Consider the following 10,952-nt stretch of genomic DNA (forward strand, 5'->3'; position numbering starts at 1 on the left):
GCACGCACGCACACACACAGAGTTTTACTCCAAACAATTAAATTATGACCATTGTTTTAGATGTACAATTACGAAAACACCGAAATGTTTCAGAAATTGAACAAAACATATCTGAACCGCTCATTAGCTAATCTTTCAATGCGGGTACTGCAGGCGTACTATCAATATTGTACGAGTATTTCAGGTAGCATAAGCTGTGTTGCCCGAGGTATCAGAGCTCCGCCCAGATGGCGCAGTGAAGAACGGCGAAACCCGATCGTGATGTGCTTCAACTGCTTCGTGAATCGCATGGATGTAAACCCACTGACCTAGATGCGCAGCACCTTGAGCAGCTGGGGTGACAGGTAGCTGCATTGACTTTGCTGTGGTAGAACAACGTTGGCAAGATGTAATCAATGCATTGACTACCTTCAGAACATATCAATAGTTCTTTTAATGTTCTTTCATAAACTGGAATTATTTAATATACAATGAAACAGTCCGTGAAACACGTGTCGACGGCCAATATTGTCAATGACTCCAAAGGCATAGATCAAGGACGCTTGCTTATATGTGGCACATTTAAAGGGACACCATACAAAAGGTAATTAAAAGTCTCTAGAAAATGTGATATCTAGTTTCTGTTGGGGGATATGCTACAGCAGATATGGCTACTGGATTTCTCTAGAATCTATGGCTACTGGGTTTCTCTAGAATCTATGGCTACTGGGTATCTCTAGAATATATGGCTATTGGGTGTCTCTTGAATCTATGGCTATTGGGTGTCTCCAGAACATATGGCTGCTGGGTATCTCTAGACAATATGGCTACTTTGTATCTCTAGAAGATATGGCTACTGGATTTCCGAAGAAGATATTGTTGTTGGGTGTTTCTGGGACATATGCTATCGGAGTTCTGTTGAAGATGGTACTGTTCTGGTCTCAGGTCTTCATTATTATATAACTTATGGCTACGCTTACATGAACGTGCTGCTGCTACTCATGGTGCGACGCTCACAGGACGCAGGAGATGGTGCTCTTGGAATATCTGACGGATAATGCAGCCAGGCAGATTATGAGCACATATCTCCCAACTGTCCTTCACCGCGTCCCTCATCCACCCTCAATCCCATCGTGGGTGATGCCTCACCACGCCCCACTGCCCCACCCATCCACCCCTGACACCGTCTCCCCAGGCTCTAGACAGTATCACTGCAAGCGCCTCTACATTATGCATATCTTACAGAAGTCAAGGCTCGTCTCTCGCCAGGTGTGCTGGGCAAAGCTCCCTTTAATCACCGCTTCCGCCGGCCATCTTGGACCCCCGCCCAACTGACCATTGTGGACGGAACATTATCTCTTATTGCTGGTGCTCGGACCATCTTTGTTTCAGCCCGTGGTGTATTCGTGTGGAGTTGAAGAGCGGCCCGCTAATGGCTAGCTATGATGAAAGAGTACGACGTATCTGTAAACTTTGTGCGTAAATAATTGATATCTAATCAGAGATATTGGTGCTACGATGAAAGCCGGTCGACTGAAGGGAATCAAGACTACATATGATTTCTATTAGATTAGTCCTGACTTCGTCAGGCTATTTGTATTTGTGTTTTGAGTTTTAATATTTCCCAATGGGAAGTTCGCTTGGTAGACAATCTTTTGAACCCATCCAGCTCATTAGGAAAGTGATGTGATAAGAGGAAATCGGAGACAGTGGTGAATGGGGGAGGGGGGGAAGTGAGGGGGGCAGGCCTAGTCCGTCTTATAAACCAATAAGACACGCAATAGGGAGACCCCAGAGGGTCCCCTGAGAGGCGTGTCAGATTAAGGTTGATGTGTGACAAACGCGAGCTTGTAGAAATTTCTACACGCTATAGTCCGACATCGAGACTTAACAACAAAACAACACTTAATTCGTGGGTAATTAGGAGCTAAGTGTATTTTATTAGGTGATCCTAATTACACCCCCCTCCAAACAGACCCCCCTCCTTGAAGCCAGAAGGAAGCGCCTTGTCTGTGCAGATCATGTGATGTTTCATACACCTTGTCCGTCAATCAATGGGACAGACCTCATTCAGAAACAAGTTCCACCATGTTTCTTTGACCGCTAAAGTTTTCACTCACATTGCACGTATATGCTGTCACATTAACATTTAAAAAGACAAGTAACAATATTGTACACGATTTTATAAGATCATTTTGTCTATCAAAATAATTGATATCAGCCTTATTGTTAAACCATAGGGAGTTGACCAGGAGACATATTTTGTCATTACTTTTTATGCACGACCTTTTAGACAGAATTTATGACTAGAATGGTAGGAAACTATGAAAATATAAGTTAGTGAGTGAGTGAGTTTTAAATTCTAGTGCTACAGCGGAGGGTAGCAATACTCGGATTTACACAAGGGGAATCGACCCAGGGTCTACGGCGTTAAGAGCTAACGCTTTAACCACCGAACCCTTGGTGTACGTAAATAGAACACCCGTGTTGATTGGCTGGTTTGGTGATTCGTGCGTTGTGAGTGGTATGTTCACTTTGAGTTAACATCTTTGTCTGTGTCAGTAGTAAACACTCCCGCGGATAGCTGCCCTGGGTATGGACAGTGTATGCCGAGCGACAGACACCTGGTGTCATCACGCCCATGTGGTGGACAGTGTGTGACCATCGACAGACACCTGGTGTCATCACGCCCATGTGGTGGACAGTGTGTGACCATCGACAGACACCTGGTGTCATCACGCCCATGTGGTGGACAGTGTGTGACCATCGACAGACACCTGGTGTCATCACGCCCATGTGGTGGACAGTGTGTGACCATCGACAGACACCTGGTGTCATCACGCCCATGTGGTGGACAGTGTATGACCATCGAGACCCGTGAATATTCCGGGGTAGAATAGGTCTTCAGCAACCCATGCTTGCCGTAAAAGGTGACTATGCTTGTCGTAAAAGGTGACTATGCTTGTCCTAAAAGGCGACTAATGGGATCGGGTGGTCAGGCTCGCTGACTTGGTTGATGCATGTCATCGACCCCAATTGCGTGGATCGATGCTCATGACATTAATCACTGGATTGTCTGGTCCAGACTCGATTATTTACAGACCGCCGTCATATAGCTGGAATATTGCTGAGTGCGGCGTTAAACAACAAACCAACCAACCAAGTATGACCATCGACAGACACCTGGTGTCTGCCTGTTTGTATGTCTGTACATCGTGCTCTCTGTCTTGTTGTCTGTCCGTACTGCTTGCTGTCTATCAAAGATATTATTCTATTCCAAAATACACCCGCATCCTTCAAGGGCGCTCAATGTCACCTTGATGATGAAGGTCATCAATGACGTGAAACATGTATTACAACTGAAGTTTCGTATCAACAAAGAGGATATTTCACAATAAAACACCGCATTGTTGGTGAGTGATTTCCTGCCGAAGTCATCCTCCATTGTGAAGATGGCTCAACGCTGGCAGCAGCAATTAGTAGAGCGGCAAATGAGTCGACCGACTGTTTATGTCAGTAATGGGGTGAAAGCCTTCAATGGAGACCTCAATCTAGTCCCTGTCTTTATGAGCTCATCGTGGAGTGAAATCACTCAGGCGAACACTGCCGGAAATAGGAAGAAACGATATATCTGGTTGACACCTACTTAGATAATGGCCACGGCTCGATTCCAGTGAAAATATTTTTGTAATAAATTGTTATTATAACGACGACGGCAGTGATCACTTATCTTTGATATGTTTACATTTGCCGTGATTGATAAGGAGAGTTACCTGAGCCAGGTGAGAGAAACCCTTATTGCAGGTGAGATCAATCTTTCAGGTGATAAAGTGAATGACAAAGCAGCTCATCGCATCCCCCTGAGTCATCCCGCGGCTAATGTTCCCCCTGGGAGGAAACTCCTGCTTAAAAAGGCGTTATGACGCAGGGTAGGAATTAAAACATTGTATCAAGTTACAATTGTGTCTGGATTTAAATAAACTCACATGTAGAAATTCCAATAAATCCGCGAGTTAATCTCACAAACTGTTTATTAGGAGTCATGCAGAAAAAAACCCACACGAGGCTGAAGATTGTATCACATCTCAATATTGGTTGAGGTGTTGGAACCTGTTTTGCTTCAATGCTATTGAACACCCCCCTGGCTCTGTGCTTATGGGTCTGCCACAATCTGCTTGAACAATGATTTGAGCGTATATATATCTTAAGTTACCGGGTGCAGGTGGCCCCGTGGTCTGGGACTCCGCCCCGAGTTGCTCCCTTTAACGGTACCAGGATCCGCTGACCGTAGGTTGGAATCCAAGATTCTCCCGATGCCTTCTTAGTTTGTCGCTCTTTGTTGGTTCCGGGACAGTCGTAAACGTGTTTGACATCCGTCACTTTGCTCTTTCCTGCAGGAGTAAATATAAACCGCCAACGCAAGAGAACAGGTCTTAAGAAACCCATGCTTACCGTAAAAGGCGACATGGCTTGTCGTAAGAGGCGACTAACGGGATCGGGTGGTCAGGCTGACTTAATTGGTTGATGCATGTCATCGTATCCCAGATTGCGTGCATCGATGATATCAATCACTGGATTGTCTGGTCCAGACTCGATTATTTACAGACGTGATATAGCTGGAATTTCGCTGTGTGCGGCGCCAAACAAACCAAACTATAACGCAGTAACACAATGCAATCAGGCCCTGTTGATCCGGTTGTCCTTTTACAGGAAGGAGCACGAGTGGCCCAGTCGTCTAAGGCGCCGCGATTCGCTGTGCAGAGTTGCGTCCCTTGGGCACGCAAGAAACCTATGATTGTGGGTTCGAATCCCGGTTCGCCTCGATTATGTTTCTAGGTTTGTCAGCACCATACCCGTGCTCGTCTGAGACCTGCACCACGTCGGGCTTTCCTCCCACATTTAGCTGACACGCTGTGATATAACTGGAATAATGTTCAAAGCGGCGTTAAACCCAACTCACTATATCACTTTTACCGAAATCCTGCAGAAATTGGGGTGTCTGGATTAACAGAGTTTCGCTGTTGTCAAAAGACGGCTCAAAGCGTCGTTATACCTCAGTTAGATGAGGACGTTGCAAACACAGCTGAGAAAAGACAACAGAAATATCAGCATGGTTATAGGGATACTTAATTGATGTATTGATTGTAGATTGTATTTATTAAATCTCTCTAAGAGCGTGTACATATATACTATATTTCAACAAAAACAGTTTTCCTTGTTCTTCCTTCCACCTATATCCCGCGTGCTGCCATCTACTTCTGTACCGTATATGCTATCTGTGCCACCAGATTGACGCACCACCTACACTGAACCACCATGTCTCTCTACAGAACCTCCATGTCTCTCTACACAACCACCATGTCTCTCTACACAACCACCATGTCTCTCTACACAACCACCATGTCTCTCTACACAACTATCATGTCTCTCTACACAACCACCATGTCTCTCTACACAACCACCATGTCTCTCTACACAACCACCATGTCTCTCTACACAACCACCATGTCTCTCTACACAACCACCATGTCTCTCTACACAACCATCATGTCCCCCTACACAACCATCATGTCTCTCTACACAACCATCATGTCTCTCTACACAACCACCATGTCTCTCTACACAACCACCATGTCTCTCTACACAACCATCATGTCTCTCTACACAACTATCATGTCTCCCTACACAACGACCATGTCTCTCTACACAACCACCATGTCTCTCTACACAACCATCATGTCTCTCTACACAACCATCATGTCTCTCTACACAACAACCATGTCTCTCAACACACCTACCATGTCTCTCTACACAACCACAATGTCTCTCTACACAACCACCATGTCTCTCTACACAACCACCATGTCTCTCTACACAACCAATATGTCTCTCTACACAACCACCATGTCTCTCTACACAACCACCATGTCCCCCTACACAACCACCATGTCTCTCTACACAACCACCATGTCTCTCTACACAACTACCATGTCTCTCTACACAACCACCATGTCTCTCTACACAACCACCATGTCTTTCTACACAACCATCATGTCTCTCTACACAACCACCATGTCTCTCTACACAACTATCATGTCTCCCTACACAACCACCATGTCTCTTAACACACCTACCATGTCTCTCTACACAACCATCATGTCTCTCTACACAACCACCATGTCTCTCTACACAACCACCATGTCTCTCTACTCAACCACCATGTCTCTCTACACAACCACCATGTCTCTCTACACAACCACCATGTCTCTCTACACAACTATCATGTGTCTCAACACACCTACCATGTCTCTCTACACAACCACCATGTCTCTCTACACAACCACCATGTCTCTCTACACAACCACCATGTCTCTCTACACAACCATCATGTCTCTCTACACAACCACCATGTCTCTCTACACAACCACGATGTCTCTCTACACAACCACCATGTCTCTCTACACAACCACCATGTCTCTCAAACACAACCACCATGTCTCTCTACACAACCACCATGTCTCTCTACACAACCACCATGTCTCTCAACACAACCACCATGTCTCTCTACACAACCACCATGTCTCTCTACAGAACTACCATGTCTCTCTACACAACCACCATGTCTCTCTACACAACCATCATGTCTCTCTACACAACCACCATGTCTCTCTACAGAACCACCATGTCTCTCTACACAACCATCATGTCTCCCTACACAACCACCATGTCCCCCTACACAACCACCATGTCCCCCTACACAACCACCATGCTGTCTGTCTCCCTACACAACCACCATGTTGTCTGTCTCCCTACACAACCACCATGTTGTCTGTCCCCCTACACAACCACCATGTTGTCTGTCCCCCTACACAACCACCATGTTGTCTGTCTCCCTACACAACCACCATGTTGTCTGTCCCCCTACACAACCACCATGTTGTCTGTCCCCCTACACAACCACCATGTCCCCCTACACAACCACCATGTTGTCTGTCCCCCTACACAACCACCATGTTGTCTGTCTCCCTACACAACCACCATGTTGTCTGTCTCCCTACACAACCACCATGTTGTCTGTCCCCCTACACAACCATCATGATGTCTGTCTCCCTACACAACCACCATGTTGTCTGTCTCCCTACACAACCACCATGTTGTCTGTCTCCCTACACAACCACCATGTTGTCTGTCTCCCTACACAACCACCATGTTGTCTGTCCCCCTACACAACCACCATGTCCCCCTACACAACCACCATGTTGTCTGTCCCCCTACACAACCACCATGTTGTCTGTCCCCCTACACAACCACCATGTTGTCTGTCCCCCTACACAACCACCATGTTGTCTGTCTCCCTACACAACCACCATGTTGTCTGTCTCCCTACACAACCACCATGTTGTCTGTCTCCCTACACAACCACCATGTTGTCTGTCCCCCTACACAACCACCATGTCCCCCTACACAACCACCATGTTGTCTGTCTCCCTACACAACCACCATGTTGTCTGTCCCCCTACACAACCACCATGTCCCCCTACACAACCACCATGTTGTCTGTCTCCCTACACAACCACCATGTTGTCTGTCCCCCTACACAACCACCAAGTCCCCCTACACAACCACCATGTTGTCTGTCTCCCTACACAACCACCATGTTGTCTGTCTCCCTACACAACCACCATGTTGTCTGTCTCCCTACACAACCACCATGTTGTCTGTCTCCCTACACAACCACCATGTTGTCTGTCTCCCTACACAACCACCATGTTGTCTGTCTCCCTACACAACCACCATGTTGTCTGTCCCCCTACACAACCACCATGTCCCCCTACACAACCACCATGTCCCCCTACACAATCACCATGTTGTCTGTCCCCCTACACAACCACCATGTCCCCCTACACAACCACCATGTCCCCCTACACAACCACCATGTTGTCTGTCCCCCTACACAACCACCATGTTGTCTGTCTCCCTACACAACCACCATGTTGTCTGTCTCCCTACACAACCACCATGTTGTCTGTCCCCCTACACAACCACCATGTCCCCCTACACAACCACCATGTTGTCTGTCCCCCTACACAACCACCATGTTGTCTGTCCCCCTACACAACCACCATGTTGTCTGTCCCCCTACACAACCACCATGTTGTCTGTCTCCCTACACAACCACCATGTTGTCTGTCTCCCTACACAACCACCATGTTGTCTGTCCCCCTACACAACCACCATGTTGTCTGTCTCCCTACACAACCACCATGTCCCCCTACAGAACCACCATGTCTCCCTACACAACCACCAAGTCCCCCTACACAACCACCATGTTGTCTGTCCCCCTACACAACCACCATGTTGTCTGTCCCCCTACACAACCACCATGTTGTCTGTCTCCCTACACAACCACCATGTTGTCTGTCTCCCTACACAACCACCATGTTGTCTGTCTCCCTACACAACCACCATGTTGTCTGTCTCCCTACACAACCACCATGTTGTCTGTCCCCCTACACAACCACCATGTTGTCTGTCCCCCTACACAACCACCATGTTGTCTGTCCCCCTACACAACCACCATGTCCCCCTACACAACCACCATGTTGTCTGTCTCCCTACACAACCACCATGTTGTCTGTCCCCCTACACAACCACCATGTCTCCCTACACAACCACCATGTCCCCCTACACAATCACCATGTTGTCTGTCCCCCAACTGAACGACCACGTAGCACACCTGTATTTTGCCTCTGCCCCGAAACGTCTACCATGGTGGACTTATTTATTACCTAGAGATGTACCTAGCGCACCTAAGCGTTACCTTATAGTGTCCTCTCGGGATTTCCAACCATTCCAGGTGATCGATAAGGGTCTGTATGCTTCATCTCACCTGGACGGGTGGGGCTCCCGGGGGACAAGGTATTGTACAAGTAACTTAAGCCTCACCACCACAATAATACAACGATAATTAGTTAAAATCTCTGGACACGATCTGTAAACATAGTGTCGTTACCGTCTCCTCTCTCTGTACAGGATATGAAAAACACTTAAGCTACGCTGATTTATGTGAAGCCAAGTATTTACTTGTCTCCCATGCAGATAACGGATATTATCACGAGACGATGACTCGCTCTATTCTGCAATCGTTTTAGTCCTGTAACATATGTTCTAAATTAACAAAGGCCCCGGATAGATGTAACATATGTTCTCAACGACAATAGCTGCTCTGCACTCCGCCACCGCACGAAACAATGTTGCTTCAGACAAGCTTGAATAAAACAAAGAATTATGTAAAAAATATTTTCTCTATTACATTATGACAGTTGCCATGGTAATATGTCTTCAATAATGTCATCAGTAAAATCAGAATGGTAATGAGATTGGTCGCTAGAGATGGGATGTGATAGGCGATTTAATATCAGTTAAAACTTATTAGTTCTTTCTTCCCCCCTCTGCTAATCACACGGCTCCATCATTCCAGCCTTGACGCCACGTGGCCAAGATTGGCCCAAGACTCAAGATTGATGAGTCCGCCGAGCGCGACGTCACTGTTCAACGGAGTGAGACGCCGACAAGCTGTTGCTGCCGTTGTCGCTATCTGTACGTCCACATCTTCACCGAGGACAAGGAGAATTGTCCCGCTTGATGGATCATAATATCAAATCATGGGGACGCACAAACCGCCTACGGCCATCTTCTCTCGGCCAACAAAGCGGATCTTACGATACACCGCGTGGTTTTTGTCTCGCTCGCCCACAGGTGCCACGCGCAAGGCACGCTCTCCTCCAACCAGGGAAACAGCCTTTATCTTACAACAAAGCCGACACCCTTCACTGGCTATCTTGTTACGTGTAGCAAAGGGGGCTATCAAGGAGAGATCGGGCAGTCAAGTGCTTCTTTATTATCAACAAGCCCCGTTAACGTCACCGAAGTCCCGACACAGGGAGCCACGACGGCAAGTGAAGCCACCGCCTTCTACAACCACCACGGTTTGTATGGAGACCCGCACCCCGCCCCTTTCAGACCTTGTAATCCTCTGGTGAACTCGCTTAATGTCTTCAACGCTGCAGCGTCTTGTCCCTTTTGTCTGAAATCCTGTCCCGGAACGTTCAGTTGCTATATTACAGCATGTCTTTTCATCCACAACAAAGTGGCCCCAGTGCTCGAGAGGGCGAACACGAAGTCCCCATATGGCTACACCGTTTACTCAAAGCCAGGAACACGGAGGGGCAGTCGGGATTGGGGTTGGGTTCTTATGAAAGAAAATAATCTGTCAAATACAACGGGAATATTTATCTAAGTGTGACTTGGTATGACTAGCTTTTCAGTAGTATATTGTCGTTGATAGTGAGTGAGGTGGTGATGGTAGTGGTGGTGGAGGTGGTGATGGAGGTGGTGATGGAGGTGGTGATGGAGGTGGTGATAGAGGTAGTGAAGGAGGTACTGATGGAGGTGATGTAGGTGATGGAGGTAGTGATGGAGGTGGTGATGGCGGTGATGATGGAGGTAATGATGGAGGTGGTGATGGAGGTGACGATGGAGGTGATGCTGGAGGTGTTGATGGAGGTGATGATGGCGGTGATGATGGTGGAGGTGGTGATGGAGGTGATGATGGTGGTGATGATAGTGGAGGTGATGGAGGTGGTGATGGTGGAGGTGATGATGGAGGTGATAGTGGAGGTGATGGTGGAGGTGGTGATGGAGGTGATGGTGGAGGTGGTGATGGTGGAGGTGGTGATGGGGTGATGGAGGTGGTGATGGAGGTGATGATGGAGGTGGTGATGGAGGTGGTGATGGAGGTGATGGTGGAGGTGATGGAGGTGGTGATTGGGGTGATGGTGGAGGTGATGGAGGTGGTGATGGGGGTGATGGTGGAGGTGATGGAAGTTGTGATGGAGGTGATGATGGAGGTGGTGATGAGGTGATGGTGGAGGTGGTGATGGAGGTGATGATGGAGGTGATGATGGAGGTGG

At 47.5% G+C, this 10,952-nt stretch overlaps 1 protein-coding gene across 1 annotated transcript; it reads left to right on the plus strand.

The window, feature by feature from the left end:
• Positions 1 to 5,295: 5,295 nt before the first annotated feature.
• On the plus strand, positions 5,296 to 10,440 carry LOC139443857 (uncharacterized). The gene is made up of 4 exons (XM_071224755.1): positions 5,296 to 6,474; positions 8,837 to 8,898; positions 9,461 to 9,579; positions 10,328 to 10,440. Exons 1-4 carry the CDS (start codon positions 5,296 to 5,298, stop codon positions 10,438 to 10,440), a joined length of 1,473 nt encoding a protein of 490 aa, XP_071080856.1.
• Positions 10,441 to 10,952: the final 512 nt, after the last annotated feature.

Source organism: Haliotis cracherodii, unplaced genomic scaffold (genome assembly GCF_022045235.1).
Source record: "Haliotis cracherodii isolate W230 unplaced genomic scaffold, xgHalCrac1.p SCAF_5, whole genome shotgun sequence".
Classification (NCBI taxonomy): domain Eukaryota; kingdom Metazoa; phylum Mollusca; class Gastropoda; order Lepetellida; family Haliotidae; genus Haliotis; species Haliotis cracherodii.